Source organism: Mustela nivalis (assembly GCF_964662115.1).
Source record: "Mustela nivalis genome assembly, chromosome: 10".
Lineage (NCBI taxonomy): Eukaryota > Metazoa > Chordata > Mammalia > Carnivora > Mustelidae > Mustela > Mustela nivalis.
The window spans coordinates 8816180-8835043 of record NC_139029.1 but is presented as its reverse complement, the minus strand read 5'-3'; the positions used below and the strand labels follow the sequence as shown (position 1 = coordinate 8835043).

Genomic DNA, 18864 nt, shown 5'->3' with positions numbered 1-18864 from the left:
GCGGGGCCCAAGAATGTGCATTTCTAACCAGGTCCTCAGTGACGCAGATCTGGGACTGGCTTTGACAACAACTGCACAAGAATAATGATTCCCAAACCTGAGGCAGGGGCTCCTCGGGGTTCTTACTGAATGGATTACACGGGCTGGCAACGAGATCCCTTCATCAGAACCTCCTGGGCCGAACCATGAGTCTACACTTTCAACAAGCTTCCCCAGGGAGTATGTAACATGGAAGTTAGGAAACCACTCTGAAAAGGATCATCACCCCCAAGCTGTCTTGCTCGGCCAAAGTAGGCTGAAATTGGTGATGTTTAGGAAGCCTAGCCAAGAGGACAGCTGGGAGCAGCAGTGGCTCTCACCTCCCTGGAAGCCAGCAGAACGCCCGCCGAACCAACGAGTCTGCGAGACCCACCACGTCCCACCCAGAACACTCCTTCTGTTTCTACACCAGTGGCTCCTCCCTGCTCACTTGCTCAGTTCCTCCCGCGTTTCCAATGCCTGTGTACACGGCAGGCAAGGAGTGGGCGTTCTGCCTCTTGTGTGCGACCTACAAGCCCTTCTCACGGGTCTCCCGTCAACACCGCAGGAGTTCCAGGACCCTCACCCCAGCCCCCCATCAGCAGCAGGAAGGTAAGGAGGGGGCTCCAACGCCATCGGAGGCCACTTTTTCCCAGGGGGCTCTTCCGACACAGCTCTTGGGCTCAGCTCACCTTCTCCCTTGGCTTCTGTGGGATGCCCAGCCGTACGTAAATCTTGGGTGGAATGAAGGTATTTGCGTTGGACAGGACTTCTTTGTGACAGATACGGAAACTCAGTCAACCCTGAATCAATTTTACTCTCCAACTTTCTTTTTTCACTGCAAGTCCTCATTTCCCCTTTAGGCAAGAGGCTGTCCCGGGGGGTGTTAACCCTTGCTCCCTCCCCCGTGTCAGCCTCGCTCCTCTGGCCCCTGAACAGCTCGGCCCTGGCCCTGGAAGCTGAGGGGGGTGTTCACACCAGGAGGGTAGTAAATGGCACTTGTCTGTCCTGCCAAGTGGCAAACAGCTTCTTGCGGCCTCTTATCGAAAGTGCGCGCTCGCCCCACAGACTGGATAAAATGCCAGCTCCACAGGCGCCAAATCAGCCCCGATAAACCTGAGTTTCTTTATTTTTTTTTTTTTTTTAAGATTCTACTCATTTGAGATGGAGAGAGAAAAAGAACGAGACAGCAAGAGCAGAAGAGCAGGGAGAGGGAGGAGCGGACCCCCAGATGAGCAGGAGCCCAACACGGGGCTCGATCCCAGGATGCTGGGACCATGACCTGAGCCGAAGGCAGACACTTAAACGACGGAGCCACCCAGGCACCCCAAACCAGTTTCAATGAGGAACTGCAACAGGCTCCTCGAGACAGGGAGGGAGGAGCAGAATTCTCTTCTGACCTAAGCGAACAGAAGTTCCAGGTGCTCCCCAAGACAGGACGATATCTGTGCGCTGAGTGTGGGGGCTGCACGGGGAAAAGCCCGAACCCCAGGAGCTCCGCTCAGATGCTGCCCGTGGCTCAGTGACAGCCAGTCTCGGGTGCGTGAGCCCTTGCACACACGTGGATACAATCCTCACGGTTCCAACCTTACAGAAATGCTCGCCCCGTTTTACAGAAAAGCCTGTGGTTCTGGGAGATGAGAAACAGCAACAATGGGAACGAAAATAACCCACCCAAGTCACGCGATCAATAAAGAGCACAGCACAGTTTGAACCCAAATCTGACAGCAAACCCTTGCCTTTAAGTGTCTCCTTGTGGAATCACCTAGAAGGGACCTCTGAGGGTCCAAACCCAACACTCACCTCCTACAGACAACCTTCTTCACCGGTCCCTTCCCTCCAGCAAAGCGATGTCATGCGTTACAGGGTTTGGGATTTGAGGACACAGCTTTTTACTCAAAATGTTTCTGCCTGGGCCTCCACGTGGTGGATGTCACGGGCTGGATTATAAAATGAGATTTCCAAAATGGTAGAATTATTATAGTCCCTGAGAGAAATGATGTTCTCATTGGTATCCGGAAGCAGCACTCCAAAACTCTGGCCATGAAGGACTGTAATCTCCTCCCCTACAGACCTCCTCTCGTCCGGGAAGAGCCCCAGACGCCTACTGGCACTTAGCGCACACTTAAAGCGGCCCGTCCAAATGCCCGCCTGCGCCTCCCACTGCACAGGGGTGAGGCTGATGACCCCTGTCTGTGTTTAAACGAGGGCTCCAGGCACCTGGACATCGGAGATGAATTCTCTAAAGCCGGTCCGGAGAACAGGGGCCTCCCCCTGAGACATTTCCATCTCCACCATGTCCACCCCCCTTTCTCACAGGTTTTAGCTCAGGCTGACTATTCCGGGAAGGCTGGCAGAAGCGTTCCCCTCCCCTCATAAATGCTTCATTAGTCCCACTACATTTTCAAAGTAGGCTTTAATCATAAGAAGCCAAAAAAGACTTTTTATCCTGAAGAGGCCCAAGTACAGAATATCGATTTGTTGTTCTCTGAAGAAAATGGGGGGGGGGGCAACAGGTGGGCCCTAAAGCAGGGGGCGGGGGGCAAGGAGATTCCTGACTGCACGGGACCGACGCAGCAGGTTCTCCCTCCTTTACAACCTCCTCAACCGCCCAGCCTAGCCTCTGCTCGCCCCCTCACCACCTGCACAGAGATCTATACCTCGCCTCCTTCTCCTGCTGCTGCCCCTGACGGAGGCACGCAGCCTTCCGTGCGCTTACGGTTGTTTTAATTTCCAGACATCCTAGGAGGGAGAGAGACCTGAATAAAGAGTCCTTAACTGAAATCACTCGAAAGCTGTCCAGGCTGCCCTCTCTCTGACGGACACAATACTGTGTCATTGCAGAAGGACCAGCACAGTTCAACGGTGTGTCAACCCATCCCAACTTAAGGTGGGCACGCGGATTCTCAGTCACCTGTGTGTGCACTCCAAACTTTCCCACCGCGCTCCACCCAGGGGCCCATCTCTTCTTCTGCAGAGAGATCTCAGAGGACAAGGGAGCACCTCCCTGCTCTGCTGAATTGGTAGGTGTCATCCGTTCACAGGTCCCCAAAACCGAGACAGGCACAACCTCACTTGGCAGATGAAGGCAGCCCGAGCAGTGGCCTCGTGCCTTCTCTTTCTGGTCTTAAAAGGCACGTGTTTGTTTTATGTTCTCCTCTAGCTCAGGCAAGTCCTTAGCCGCTCTGGCGTTATGCTGTCTGGGGCGAGCGTCGGTCCCATAACCATGGATTTCTGCACACACACATTCTGCAACTCCGCCTTCCAGCTCAGAGCCCGTCTCACCGCTCGAGAGGTTTATGAGCCCTGAAAGTGAAGTGCAGACCCCATGATTCTTTAGCAGACCAAGGGACGAGATCATCGCAGAGATCTTGTGCCATGCTGGGCTCATTTCTCAGAGATCAACCGAGAAAAGCAGTGAAGGCTCTGCTGGCTGCCTTCTGGCCTCAACATAGCTCCAAGGTTCTAATCCTAAGCGCCAGTGGCCACAAAGGAACTTCTGTTTAAATCAGGGACAACCAGGGTGGTACCACCTGACAAACTGGATTTTTTAATGAACACTCAATGCTCAGGGGAATGAGTGATTCCAGCTAGAGCTTTCTTAGCCACAGTGTCCTCAGGCCAGAGAGCTAAACCGGGGCACACAGCCATCGGCTTTGTGCAAGAAAGCATGTACTCCTTTGACACCCTCTGACTTTCTCATGACCTTTCTCTTCGCCCTCAAAGGCAAGTGGCTGGTCCTTCATGCTACAGCAGGCAAGAGGGTCTGTCTAGGCCACAAGACAACACGCCGATCAGGCCTGTGATTCACTGGCAGGCCGGCCTTCTGAACTACCCACGTTCCAGGCTCCCTGATGGACCTAAAAATAAACTCTGTCTTCACATAAAACAAAGTCTTGGAATTCTGTTTCAAGCAGAAAAATCGACCAACTGCTAAAATGTGGCCGGGCCTCTCTTTAATCCAAATTATTCAATTTCTGCAGGCCAGCTGAGAACAAAGGCGCCCTGCCTGCTCCTCTCTCTTCTCTTGCTGCTCATGCATACTATAAATTCTGCATGGACATCACCTTCTGCAGATCTCACGGATTCTCTCCGAGAATGTAGTTGAGGGGGAGCTTATTCTCGTCTTCTCCATGAACTACACAATCTTAAATCCCAACCACCCCCACCATCACCCCCAGCTTGAGCACGAGACTCACCATCAAAGTAAAAAAAAAAAAAAAAAAGTTACAGTTGAAGGAGATGTTACTCTTGACTCCCTTCAGAAACTTCTCACCAGGAGACCAAGATTTCACCAGACTAATTTGGCCTCATGCCTCCCAGAAAATGATCTGAAACTGGGTGAGGACATGACTGGGCCTGGAGCCCTGGGCTGGGGTCTTCTCTGCCAGTCCTACTGATTTTTTTTTTAAGATTTTATTTATTTGACAGACAGAGATCACAAGTAGAGATCACAGACAGAGATCACAAGAGAGACAGGCAGGCAGAGAGAGAGGAGGAAGCAGGCTCCCTGCAGAGCAGAGAGACCGATGTGGGGCTCGATCCCAGGACCCTGGGATCATGACCTGAGCCAAAGGCAGAGGCTTTAACCCACTGAGCCACCCAGGCACCCCCAGTCCTACTGGTTTAAAACTAACTTTAGATCCTAGACCCCAACCTGCCAAGCTCCTGACACAGCTCCTGGGGGGGGGGGGTTCGCGAGGGGTCACTCGGTCTCCACGTGAAGAGACATTGCCAGTAGATCCTAATACTGGTAGGAGAGACACAAAGCACATTTCCAGCCTTCAGTAGAACCTTAGACCTGGAGGAGGTGCCCGGTGGTTCTAGAAAGTTCCACTTCATGATGGAGATGACTTCACCAGGGAGGAGAAGGAGGAAATTGCAGGTGTGAAAACACTTTCCATCAAGGTTTCAGCCACTCCCTGAGGATAGGACATTACTTCAAGACAGGGAGGAACAAAAACTACCCACAAAGGGTATTTCTTCCCTCTGAGCTGATGGAGCCCGGAAGCCACCACTGACAACTCCATATTATTACCTAAGGGCACAGGTGGTTTCACTTTGCAGTGGCCCTCACACAGCCAATGAGTTTCAGTTTCCAAAGAGTCACAAAAAGCACAACATAATGTCTTGGTCAGCTTGTCTATCCCCAGGAATGAGGATTGGCACTGAGAACATTTTCAGGAATGCATTCTGTCTCTCCTATGACTGGGGCCAATGGCTGCAGAGGAGTCCTACTCTACAGAATGGTCAGTTCTGGTCCTGCCCCTTGCTCTGGCTTTGGTGATGCCCAGCTGGCTTGGAGTCAGTTCCCGAGATACTCTGGGGCAAACATCTGCCCCATTCCTAAAGCAAAGGGAACAATGAGGAACAGAATCAAAGTCTAGAACTGGGTGTCAGAATGGAAGATGCTATGGGGCAAGGAGGAGCAGAAACTGAGACCAATTACACACATGTGAAAGCCAAGGGGCAAAGTCAGCAATGGGCCAAAGCCACCAGAATCTAGAAAGAGGTGAGCCAGCAGAGCTAAGGCCAGTCCAACTGTTCCAGACAGCAGTGTCCTGTTAGCATGAGATAAGGCCAGGCTTTTGCCCCACGGGGCTTCAGCAAGTCTCTCCCAGGAACAAGTCAGCACCTACAGCTCGCATCTTCACGCCCTGGCCCTCTGAGGAGCAGCCCACCATGCGGGTTGTGCATTTCTCTCTCCAGCCTTAAGATTCTGTTGTCCTGGGAATATGGCAGACTGGGGGGGGTGCCCCCCAACATTTGGAAATACAATGGGCATCCTTATAAATACAAAGCTGAGCTCTCAGAGGTAGAGGGATCCATGAGAGGTATGGCCCCTCCAAAAGATCTCTAGAATTTGTTCATGTTACATTGTTTGGGAAAAGGGTCTCCACAGACATGATGATGTTAAGGATCTTGAGGGAAGAGACTATTCTTATTATCCAAGTGGCCTCTAAATGCAATCACAAGTGTCCTTAGAAGAGAGGGACAGAGGGAGGTCACACACACAGAGAAGGAGGCATGTAACCACGGGGAAGTTAATGGAGGGATGGGGCCCCAGGGGAGGAATGCCGACAGCCATTGGAGCGAGAAGGGGCAAGGAAGCTATTCTCCCCCGGAGGCTGCACTAAGCGCACCCTGGAAACACCTCGATTTCAGACCAGTGACCCTGATTTCAGACTTCTGGCCTCCAGAACAGTGAGGAAACAGAAGCGTGTTGTTTTCAACCAAGTTTACAGTAATTTGTTACAGTAGCCAAGGGAAACTAACATACCCACAAAACGATCTAACAAAGAAATACAAAATTGAAAACCAGAGTGATAACACATACTCACACCCAGGTTGCTTGGAGGCATGTGCTGGTCTCATAAAATGGGTGCTGGAGTTCTACTGGCACACGGGGCAGGTAACAAGGTCTTAGGTTATGCTGGGTAGAGGAGCCAGAACTACCCTTCATATATGCACACATGCACACACATACAGGCATACATTCACAGGCGTGGACACACTCATTCATGTGCGTTTGCGCGCGCGCGCACACACACACACACACACACACACTCCAGCTGCCTGAGAGAGCTTTGCCATCAGGAAAAGAGGGGAGTAGGAGAAGAGTCATGCACACAAGCAAAAGGTTGTAGGGTCTGAGTCCTGGATTGAGCAGGGCAAGAGACCAATCTTCCTTAGCCGCTCGGTACCCCAAGCTTGCCCTCAAATGGGTTTGGGTTCAAATATATGCTTTTCAGAGCTTGAGGAAATCCCCAGCTCAGAATTTCACACTGCCCACGGTCAGGGCATCACACAATAAAGCCCCAAACATAAGCTCAAAATCCCAACTTACAAAGTACGTGGGGTAATAAGCCATCCTGGATGTAAGTCAACAGAAAAACAGAACTGAATACAGAATTGCCAGAAACGGATTATGAAACTCCTTTCTCAGATAAATGTGATTCTCCATAGTTAAGCAGCTTAAATAGAAGATATGATCGGGAGCAGGGCAGTTAGCAGAGGACTTTAAAAAGAAAAAGAATACCTGGAAGATTAAAAAATATCTCAAATAGATCTTCTAAATAGAGGTTTAAAAAAATTTAAAGATATTAAGTGGCAAACCTGGTTGCCCAGGTTAAGCTAAAGATCAGACACAGCCAGAAAGAAAATTAATCAGCCAGAAGGTAGTTGTTAAAGACATTGTCCAGCATGCAGCAGAAAGACAAAGACAGAGAATATGAAACACAATTCCGACTGAGAAGTCCAAGGCAGGTCACGGGGGCATTTCTAAAGGAGGCAATAGGAATAGTGAGAGAAACTATTCAGAGAAATTACCTGGCTTAACATTTTCCAGAACAGAGACACCGATCCTCAGACCTGAGAAGCTCAAAGCCAAACAGAACACATGACATTAGGTCCACTCCCAGACACACTACAGTGAAACGACAAAGCTTCCAAGATAAAGATTTTAAAAGCAAATCCACAAAAAGGCAGATCGCCTCCAGAGAAATGACTTCAAGAGAAACAGAAGCTGACAGCAACAATAGAAGACAGGAATATCCTACCCAAATGCTGAGAGAAAAATAAGTCAACCTAGAAACCTCTATCCTGTAGATCTCATTCTGGACAAAGGAAACTCAAAATCATGGAGACCTTTCTATGGAGTCCTTTCTGTGGCTGGTCCCAGTCTCCACTGCAGACTGGTCCCAACCATTTATGAACATCTCAGCCGCCACTGCCTGGTCTCTAGACCCCAACTCTCCATAGCCTGGATCTCTGCCTCCAGTAGTCGCTGCACGACTGGTCATGGGGTGTCGCCGCAGGAAGTGTGAGGGGTCTTTTCCTATTTTCTTTTTCACCTGTCTCAGTGCTGTGGACTTCCTCCATGCTGACCAAGGTGTGTGCTGGCTTCCAACATCTCAGGCACATCCCAGCTCTACCTCCCGCCTCCCCATCCTCTGCTCTTCTGGCCAAACCAAAGTCCAGTCCGTCCACCCAGCCCTGGGGACAACTGCGTCAGCAGGAGTGCTGATCAGGTGGTGGACCCTGCCTTGTCCCCATGTAGACCTCGCTGCCTTCCCATGGCTTTCTGGGTCTCCCGCAGCCCCAAGAGGTGGCCCACTTGTTTCTTCTGAGCCCTTCCTACTAACCTGTCACTCTCGTGCTGCTGCCTGTGGCTGCAGTCACCCCAGAGATGCACAGGGACCCACCGCTTAACTGCCTTCTTCGATTTACTTCTCACTTAGGAATCAAGGCCAAGACTCGGGCCTTTTCAAGAAGCTGGGAGCACTTGTCTCCCTCCCAAGAACTGGTCTCTCCGAGTGACATGGCCCCTCTCCGTCGCTGGATGGAGAGGGAAGGAAACCACCTCCTCGCTTCTGCCTTTCCCTTGTCCCCCAACCAGTCCTCTCTTCAGGTGTCCACACTGGTCTTCACTCTAGGTAACTGCTAACGACTTCGAGGAGATTTTGAGTTTCGAGAAGTCCTAAGAGGCAAGGGGAGCCCGCCTGAGCACCCGGCTGCCCTCGGCTGCGTCGTCTTCCTCAGACGGAAGCCAGCTGGACTGAGACTCGCTCTCGTGTTGGAGGCTGGAGCTCCCTCCTAGCAACAGTGACACCAGACCCTGTCAGTCAAAACAGAGGCAAGCACAGGCACGAGAGAGGATGGCTGATGTCGAGAACCAAGGGAAGCACAGTCACCTTTCCAGAAAAAGTCCAGACTGTGTCTGTTTCATCTAGGTTATGCCTAGGAGAAGAGATGAGATCGGAATTGGTCAAAGGAGCTGATGTCCAGAAGACACACATTTGTGAGACTGCAACAGACCAGCAAGGGTTTATTTGTCAAGGCCTAAATGCCACCACCACAAAAGGTGGGGGAGGGGACGACAACCTGAGAATCCTACTACCTCATACTTCCACATCCTCTACAGCAGGACGCTTCTCACCCCCAACCCCAAACATGCCATTGTCCGTGTTCAGTCCTCAAGGAGCTCTCTGCACTCCGGGGTTCCCCGGTGACCCGTGTGGAAACCCGCCTGCTTCTTTCTTGCCTCATGATGCCCACTGTGGGCAGGGCTTGTCTCAGGCGCCAGCCACTTCAGAGGGACACCGTCACAGAGGGCTGTGCTTTCCCTTCGGATTTTTTTTAAACCTACAACCATTCCATTTCATCTGGGAAGAGGTCGCGGGAAGCTTGTCTAGATGAGAGCTCTGCCCTCCGTTTAAATGCTCACCTGGCAGAGGGTTTGGAAACCATGTGGAGAATCACTCAGGAGTTTTACCGAAGCTGGTTCATCCACCCTAGGGCCTCGGGAGAGCCGCCCCCATGAAGCTGATCAAGTGAACGTGTCCAAGGACAAGTCTAAAGGCCAACTACGCCTTGGGCAAGAATAAGCACCTGCAGGTCTCTCTCCCCGGTGGGCTCTTGGGACGACCCAGGCCAGCTTCCTGCGGGAAGCCCACCAGTCCCAGTCCCAGCACTTTCTGAGGAGAGAACCGACGGTCAAGTGGGGTCTCTCACCTGCTCTCCCACAAACTGGCCACTTTCCTTCTTATTCAGCAATACCCACTCCCTCACGAAATCGAAGCTGTCCCCCTTGCCCTTCAGTGCTGCCATCAAGAGCCCAGAGCCCACTCGGTGTCTGACCACCCAGGGCTTCTTGGAGGCGGTGCCCTAATGGTGTGGCTCAGACCTCCCGTTTCATGGCGGCACCCACCGGCCCATTCTGGAACGGTAACAGCCTTGAGTCAAAAACTGGAATGCCCTGGTGCCTCAGGGCCACGTGCCTGCTATTTGCTTCCATTCCCCATCTGCTGCCAAGCCCTGTCCATGACTAAGATGAGGGAGAACACACCAGCCGCTCAAGTAAAGCATCGTCACTGCAACGCCCACGGCAGGCCATGTCCCACGCAAGCGCTCAGAAGCCCAGGCCCGGGTCAGCGCTTGCACCAGCGAGACCACAACGCTTGTGTAAAGGGATGTGGACAAGGATGCGGGTTGGGGGCTCCGCCTAAACACCTTCATTTTAGTCAAGACCAGGCAAGGGAACGGGAGACCAGAAAGTGGGAATCCCACTGAAGCTGGGAGCAAACCAAAGACTGGAACGACAGACCTGTTAACGGGAGCTGAGGGCTTCGAGCGGACCCTGCACACTGGTGGCCCAGACGCTGGACACAGCTGTCCCAGTCTGACCCCCAGAATTCGAAGTCTTGCGTTTGGTTGACGCCCACTCAAAAACTAGGAGATTTTAGAGGAAGACCAGGACTCCAGGGTTCTCCTAGAGAATGAGATCTGGCAACAGCCACAACACACCCCCCCCCCCAGTCATGCTGAGAATTGGCGTCCCATTCACCTGACCCGTCTGACCCTGTTCCAAACCGAATATGTGCTCCTTCTGCTGACTGTCCCTTAACCTTCAGCTACTTCCTCCAAGACCAGATGCTCCATGTTTTAAGTAACATTTGAATTTTATTTATTCAGCTGCCCCTTATTAAGGCTGGCCATCTAATTTATCATGGAAGGGGGGGACACGCTTGTGAACGGAGGCAGGTGTAGTAATTATACCAGAAGACGGACATGAACTAGGCATGGCCTAGGCCGGCCAGGTCCGATGAGGACCTTCTTTTAACACCCTTTTGTGATTCATGGATGGCAATTTTCATGGATCTGGTGAGTCCTGGCCCTGGGGATGACAGATGTTGATTTGGGGGAATTATTATTATTTTTTTTAAACATAGTGATTAGCCAAGGGTAAAAAGAAGCAACTTTTTACTGGTCAGAATGACAAAACCACAGGGAATGTTTTAATTCCTGTTGTTATGAAACTCTGTCTCACTAGGCCAAATAGTGATGACGTGCTAATAACGGGCAGTAATAATGACAATTACAGACTCAATGTCCTCCTAAAATGCCCATGTTGGAATCCTAGTCCCCACAGGGATGGCACGTGGAGGCGGGGCTTGGGGAGGTGCTGAGGTCCTGAGGGTAGGATGGGTGCCCTTGGAAGAAGAGACCGGAGAGTTACAATGAGAAGGCAACCATCCACAAACCAGGGAACGCGCCCTCCTCGAACACCAGATCTGCTGACACCCTGATCGCAGACTTCCAGGCCTCCAGAACTGAGACGTACAGGTTTCTGTCTACAGTGCCGGTGTGCTGTATGGTAACAGCTGCTTGAATGAACGCAGCGTGCAAGTGTTTACACATAATGCATGCTGTGGCAGGCACTGTTGCTCCTATCCGCTCACTGTCAGACCCACCACAGCCTTGTGAAGTAGATAAACCACTATTTCCTTTTTACAGATGAGGACTCTATGGCACAGAGAGGTTAAGCGACTTGTCCAAGGTCACACAGCTAGTGAACAGGAGAACTGGGATTTGAACGCATGCCGTTGAGTTCCTAAGTCCATCCTAACAACCACATGGCCCTGCCTCTGACACACAGGTCTCTGGAGAACGAAGTCAACAACAGAGCACCTGCCACTTCTAACACGAGGGCCCGTGGGAGGACTGAGCTGCTCACAAGCCAGGACTCCTGTGCACGTGATCTATTCCGCTGTGATAAGCACCCAGCTTGTCCCTGTTGCCTTCCCTCAGACACCACAGGCGGGAACTTCCTGAGGTCAAGGTCTGACACTGGGTGGGCAGTGGGAGAGGGGGAGTCACCGACAGCAGCTGCACCCTCGGGAGGCCGCCGGGACGCTGAGCCAACCCCACGTGGGAGCGGAGGGTGGGAGACTGGGCTGGGAGGAGAAGCTGAAGAGGGCAGTGGGCAGCTGGTGCCCGCCACACTGTCCTTCCCAGCAGCCAACAGCCTCTTCCCCTTCATGAGCCGGGAGTCAAGAGTTCTCCACCTGATCGGCCCGAAGGACCCCTGGGATAAACTGTTCTCCCCACGGCCCCGATTCCACAGGCTAACTCGAGGGCCAGGAAGACGTAGCCTCGAGAAGGAGAATGAGTGTGGTGGCCAGTCCGCTTCACCAGGCTCCGCTCACACCGCCGCACCACAAGAACGGCCTCTCAGCAGGCGGCCGGCTCTCCCGGGAGGGACCAACACTTTGGCCATGGTCTCACTGACAAGGACGACAAGGCTGCCGGTGCCATAGCAGGTTTGGAGGACGGGAAGAAGCCATGATGAGAGTCCCCAACCTCGGGGCGCCTAGTGCCTAATACAGCAGGCGCAGACCAACAGGAGTCACACCACCACACAACGCATTGTGAATAACGGTGCAAGCGCAAGACAAAGGCCACGCCCCCTCCGAGCCACAAACGCGTGGAGGGCGGACACTGTCTCCAAGAACTCTTGCTACGGCAGAGGCCACGGCCATTCAGCAAACGTTCACTTGCTGGCCTCAGGGCTCAACATCCCCGAGAGGGATTCTCAAGGAGCGAGCAGGAGTAAGGAGAGACTTCGGACGCGAACGGCTTCAATCCTGGCCCAACCACTGACTGCTTAAGAGAAACACGTCCCTTTACGGGCCTCGGTCTCCTCGTCAATAAAACGGGGATGACGTCCACTGGCCTCCAAGGATGTGAGAAGGAGGAAATGAGGGAACACGGGAGCACTGGGCGGGAGGACGAGCACGGACTAAACACCCGATCCGCTGATGGTCAGCTGACCGCAGGCACCACCATAATCCCTGGTCCAGAAGGTCAGAACCTGCTGTTTGTTCCCATCGCAGAAACGGCCAGGCAAGGAACAGGTCCTAGACAGCCATCTCCTGGGGATCTAAAAGGAGACCTTAACACCGCGTTCCCATTCCCTCAGGCGGAAACACAGGAAACAGGCTCCTTGCTCTGCTCGTCTTCAGCTAGTCCACGTTTGCAAAAGCGCCCGGTGTGCTCAGCTCGCGGCAGATGGCAGAACTCCTAGTTCTCTCCTCTCCTGGTTATAAATACGGCAAGCGGCTTCCAAACACATATCGACTGCACATTCAGATAAATCCCTATACGGTTCCAAAGGCAGGAAATGGGGTTCCTGTAGCAGCCTTCGGAAGGAACCAGGTAATAAAGTCAAAAGATGACCAGACTTTGGATCCAGGCATCAGCCTGACTTACGAGACAGACAGACAGACAGACATGGCCTGCACACATTGGAGCTTCTACACGATCCTTAAGGAAAGGTGCAGACGGGGAGCTTGCGGGGAGCTTCTGAGCGGCATCCAGGAGGGGCGCAAGAGAACAGCAGCCCAGCTGTGGAAGCCCATTCATCTTCCTGCTCCCTCCACAACTCTACCCTCCTCCTGGAGCCGGGTGCCGTCACACAGCGTCAGGGGGATGTATTGGACAGAATGACCTCAGGGGTTCTGGTCAAGGAAAACAGCCCTGCGGAAATGCTTGGCACCCAGATAAGACAGGCTGGAAATGGACCTAGAGTGACACAAGGGAGGCTCGGCACATCCAAGCCTGGTACCAGAGATGAAGCCCCCAGGAGCCACAGCCCACAGACCATTAGGCCCAGGGCTCAGTCAAGAGCCTGCAGCAGAGACACAGCCAAACCCCAGGTCAGAGGGTCTCCCCCATCCAACACTTTGGGGACCAAGGAGGGGATGGGCAAGTGGAGTCACTCAGCTACGCGGAGACCAGCAGCACACCCGCTGAGTCTGCACGGCCCCTCCCTTTGGATTTCCCCGTCAGGTGCTAGAGACAGCCCAAACCAGCGATGCGGAATGCAGTGAGGTCCCCAGCGACCAGCCTGGGAGTGTGGCCCTCCGCTCCCACCTGAAGGAAGTCAGGCAGGAGGAATGCAGAGTGGCAGCCTCCAGGCTAAGTCCTCTCCTACCTTTCTGTGCTACAAGAGGGCCCAGAGAAAAGGGGAGAAATTTGGGTTGGAGGTGAGAAACGGAAGAGAACTAACTATAGGGCCAGCCTTCCTGAAGTGGGTGGAGGACCCCAGGGATGAAGGTGAGCAAGAGCATCAAAGCCAGCAAAAGGGCCAGAATGTCATTCTCTCCACTTCCTTGGGAAAGACAAGACACTTTGAAAAACAAAACAAAACAAAACAAAACAAAAACCCTTGCAGAAGCTTCAGGATTTCCCTTTTTGAGCACAGGTATTAGGGTCGCGCTGCCTGGGGTTAAAGTCCCAAGGCCACCCCCAACATCTAAACACACCCGTTAAATAGGAAAGGCCCCGTCTGCCTGCAGGGTGGCCGTGAAGAGGAGCCCATCCAGCACACGTGCTACAGGTCTGGGAACACAGTGGGAACTATTTTTACTAGAGCTTTTGGACCTACTCTAAATGCTTCCTACTGTGCATAGTGAAGCGGGGTGGGGGTATCGGAGGAGGAATAAGAAAACCGAGGCACCATGTAGTAGCAAAGGTGCCAACAAGGAGGCATGGCTTGAGCCCTTCCACCCTGTCCCACGCAAGTTCTATCTACCCCCAGTCTGTGCTACATATGTGGGTCTAGGGCAGGAATCAGCGCGCTTTATTCTGCAAAGGGCAAGACAGCAAATATTTTCATCTTTATGGGCAACATGGTCTCAGTAATAGTCTCATGCTTGACTCTACTGTCATAACACAAAAGCAGCCACAGATAAAATGAACATGAATGGATGTGGGTAAGTACCAATAAAACTTTATTTACAAAAGCAAGGAGTGGGCCGCATTTGGCCCCAGGGCCATAGTTTGCCAACTCCTGGTCTAGGGTTTGGGGGCTCATCAAGTTCACACGGCCAATAAACAGCCAGCTCAAAAGAGCTGAATTGGGACTGAATGAGAAAGACTGCCACACTCTTTCCGTGGCCCTACCAGACCATCACAATCCTACTACCACGAACTGGGTCAGAGTTCTCATTGGCTGCACCCATGCCCAACTCTACCCTCGCTGCCAGGGTTCTACTGCTGCTCCCCTAAGTCTGATGGGCCCTTTTATGCTCCTCACCCCACCACCACATCACCAAACATCCTTGACTGCTCCATCTCTGAAGAATCAACTTCTTAAAAAAAAAAAATTTAAAAATTGAGAAAAAAAAAAAAAAGAATCGACATGGGAGACTTACAGACCTAAGAGATTAAGCCAAGTCATCTCTGGGGACCACATGCTTTAGTAGTTAAAGTCACAGGCTTGGGTGTCTAACTAGGGTTCACCTTCCCCTTTTGCTACTTCCTAGTGGATGAACGTGGGCACACAGACAACCTGAGTGTTTCCCTTGCCTGGAGAAAAGGGTTAGGATTTTTAAAAATTAAGATAATTTATGCAAGACTTACTGGAAGGATTATTGAAAACCAGAATTGTTAAAGAGTCACAGCGTGCAGAATTCTCTTTTCCTCAATATGCTTTACATTTGCCAAGTAGACCATCCTCTCTTGGAGGAAGAGCATCTCTTATTGACTTGCTCTTCTAGAAACCGTGCAGAGGAAGCAAAGAGCAGGTGCTCAGGGAAGGCTGCGGCTCACCGGGGAGCAGACGGGGTGGACAGAGCGGCGAGCCCCTGCGGCCGTGACGTCGGAGCATCTCATCTGTGATGCCAACTGACCCCCAAGTGACTGGCTAGAGAGGGTCCACATTTCCTCTCGGCCCCTTCCCCCTCCTAACCGAGTGAGCTCTTCTGACTTTAGCTTTTCTGGCTCCTACTCCTCTTCTCGTTTCTTCAGGGAGAGAATTCTCCCTTGAGACTGCAGGACATCATTATCCCGTGTTGCGTTGCTCCCTTGACATAAAGGGGTTTGGGTTTGTTTTTTGTTTTTTGGTGGGCTTTTTTTTTTCTTTTTTTGTTTTTGTTTTTGTTTTTGTTTTTTCAAAGGAGACAGAGGATTTCACAGGCTGATTTAGGCCTAGGTGCCTCCAAAAGCTTCCAGAGTAAAGCCACAGGGGACAGCACCAAGGCACTTTGGAAATCCAATCTGCCTTCTCACAGTAACTTCAGAGAAGAAGAAAGGCGTGTGAAATCTGGGTCCAGGCAAGCTCCCAGGCCTCCTTCTCGTGTGGAAGGAGAGACCCGCAGCCATCACGGACCCAGTAATCCACAGATTCTCACCCTTCTGGACAAGTGAGCGTCCCGGTGCACGTGGAGGGAGAAGTCACGGTGCACGTGGAGTTCAACGCTTCGATACCCTCGAAGCGAGGGCAGCTGTGTTGCTCTCTGCAGTCAGGGGTGCCAGGCTGGCCCATGGAAGGACGTGTGCCCAGCACCCCCACATCCCACACTAATAAAGACTTGCCACTCACAGTGGTTCAAGGCTTTCCACGCACAGACTTACACTCTGCAAGGACGCTAGGAAGTATATGTATCCCCCTTTCACAGATGAAGAAATGGAGACAGAGAAGTCACCCACCCGAGGTCACACAGCCCCGTAACCAGTGATGCTGGGGACACCTGGCGGTCTAGCTCCTGAACCCGCACTCACCCACCCCGCGAGCTGCCACCCTGTGCAGACGCGCTCCGTCCCTAGACACCAGCTCCTCTGTTTCCTCCAGTGTGCGGGGACTTCAGAGCCCCCAGAAAGGAAGGTCTGTATAAATCAGGCCGCCCTGAGTCCAGTTCTCATTTTGCAGCTAAAGACAGATGGCCGGGGGGAAGCCGTGGGGTCTGCCATCACCACAGTCACGCAGCCACCTTGTGAAATTTCGCATCAACACTGACGCAGGCCTCCAGACTCCTCATACAGTGCTCTTCTCATCATCCTCCTGACTCATACATGAAATGCACAATTAACCCTCGAACACCCAGGAAACCTCTGGAGAGCACATAGTCCTTCTCCCAACAGGAATGAACTCAGAGAGGAGGGACCTGGGCCAACACAAGGCCACCTGGAATCCTGCGGGATGCCAGCAGAACCGCAAGCACCTGCCCAGCAGCAGTCTGTGGATTCCAGCCCCGGGACCATGTGCACCAAGCCACACACCCTCACCTGGTTTTCCTTGTGACCGATGCACACCGGAGCAAGATGGCTGGCAGAGGGGGAGGCTACAGCCCACCGCCAGTCTCCCCTCATGTAATACATGAGCCTTGAGAAGATAAAGTCCGGGGTAAAGAGCAACAGGGTCTCCCTGCGGCGAAACCAAGGGCTGGGAGAGGCTGCAGAGTGGACACGATCGTGAGCAGCTAAGTTCCCCCAACGCCGGCTGGAGAGGCCCAGCTCGCACGCCTCCCTCGGCAGCAGAGAGGCAAGCTGACAGAAAATGACCAGTCGGGGATTGGCGCCTCCCCCCCCCCCCAGAGAGGACCACAGCCACCGGGTCATCAGACCCCTCCTGACGCACCCACGCTCATCCTCCAGGTAGCCACAGAGGAAAGAGATGACAAGACGAATGAGGGTCCTCAATGACCGAGCCCCAGTGACACGTTCTGTCTGGCGGCACGTCCTAAAAACTTTAAAGTGAACATGCCAGGCAATCACATCACAGGCCATTTGAAGTTCACATTCTGAATGACATCCAGGGAGAGGCACGGCAGACAGACACAGGGGCCTCCGCTGCTGGGGTCCCTGGCTGGTGCCCTGCTCCCCACGCAACCCCCCTCCTACCTGCTTCCATGAGCTGGCACTGCTGACCAAAGACGTGGGAGAAGGTGACCGGGCCCGTGGCAGAACTGGATGGCGCTAGCGTGGGTTCCATGGCTCTCCTGGGGTCTTTGGTGTGGGTCATGTGGCAGCGTCCAGACCCTTCAGAGTGTCTGAGCCGAGGACGTTGTCACTGGCCCTGGAACCGCAGGTCTGAGGCTACCTGTCACTTCCAAGAAGGTGTCCCCCACTCCCAGAGTTTATAATGCTTCTTCCTCTTACCACTCACTCCGTGCAGCTTTTCTCGAACACCAAGCAAGTGAAAAATGAAACCCTCTATGGTCTAGCAGATCTTGCACACCCCAGAGTTAGACGCACAGGGAAACCGAAGTTTTGCCCGCCAGGAGTCCTTTCCTCGCGTCTGGGAGGGACGATGGGTACGCGGCCCCCTCTGCCTTCTTGGGCGCCACCTGGAAGGGGCAGAGCCTGCGGCGATGCGATGCTGCTCCTCCAGGGCAGGCTGGCGGGAGAGCTCGGGCCCTGGCAGGTCCCCGCCAGCTGCAGGAAAAGCGCTGCCTGCTCCCCGCAGTGTCTCCTTGTGGCGAGGAGAGCAGGCAGCCGAGGAGGCTCCGGGCGCCCCGGAGACCTGGCCTCACCGGCTCCTGGCTCCCGCCACTGAGGCCCTGCGGTCCGCCCTCCTGGAGCCGGGGAGCCGCCGGCAGCGTGTGCGCGCCCCTGGGTGGCCGGATGCAGACGGGGAGAGCGCGGAGAGCGCGGGCGGCGGGCGGGCACAGCGCGGGCACTCGGCAGCTCTGGCGCGAGGTGTCCCCGGCTCGCGCATCCTTCACTCCCGACGCGTCTCCCTTGCCGCGGCCCCCTCCTCGCAGAGCTGTGGGGAGGAAAGCCAGACACGGTTAAAGAGCTGCTCCGACCTACTGCAGCCCGCGCCCCCCACCCCGCCCACACCACCACCCCTTTCCGTGATGCAAAAGGGACGGTGCTTGGGAGATATTCTGGATGCAGAGGGAAGTGCTAACTCAGCCCAGCAGGTTCCTGGTGCTGTAACCTCTTCCTGCCCACAGCTCAGGACGTGCCAGACACAGAGAGGAGAAGGCCAGCAACAAAATCCAGGAGCCAGAGGAGATGGCAAAACATCACACACGCCCACGGCACCCCAGTGACTCAGACGTGGTTTGGGCGCCGCACTTTCATCAACCCCGACCTCTTCTGGGCCCAGAACGATCAACCTGCTCCACCCCGAAGGGACAGTTCCCCTGGACAGGGGGCCGGGGAAGGAGGAATACTGCCCATCTGTCCACGACAGTAAGCGCTGCCGCAGTGGGGACCGCCTCTCTTTGCCACCCTGGCTGCAGACTGCAAGGGTGCTGACTTGAGAGACAGACAAAC

At 53.5% G+C, this 18864-nt stretch overlaps 1 protein-coding gene across 2 annotated transcripts in view; it reads right to left on the bottom strand.

Annotated features, from left to right (window-relative positions):
- Window positions 1-18373, bottom strand: part of KAZN (kazrin, periplakin interacting protein) — a 1028312-nt gene extending 1009939 nt beyond the window's left edge. Inside the window, exon 1 of one of the 2 annotated variants that reach the window (XM_082685450.1) lies at window positions 17482-18373. In XM_082685450.1, the coding sequence (XP_082541576.1) occupies window positions 17482-17602 (121 nt within the window). In that variant the 5' untranslated portion in view covers window positions 17603-18373. The remainder of the gene's footprint in view (window positions 1-17481) is intronic. The other variant, XM_082685449.1, reaches the window with a different exon arrangement.
- Window positions 18374-18864: the final 491 nt, after the last annotated feature.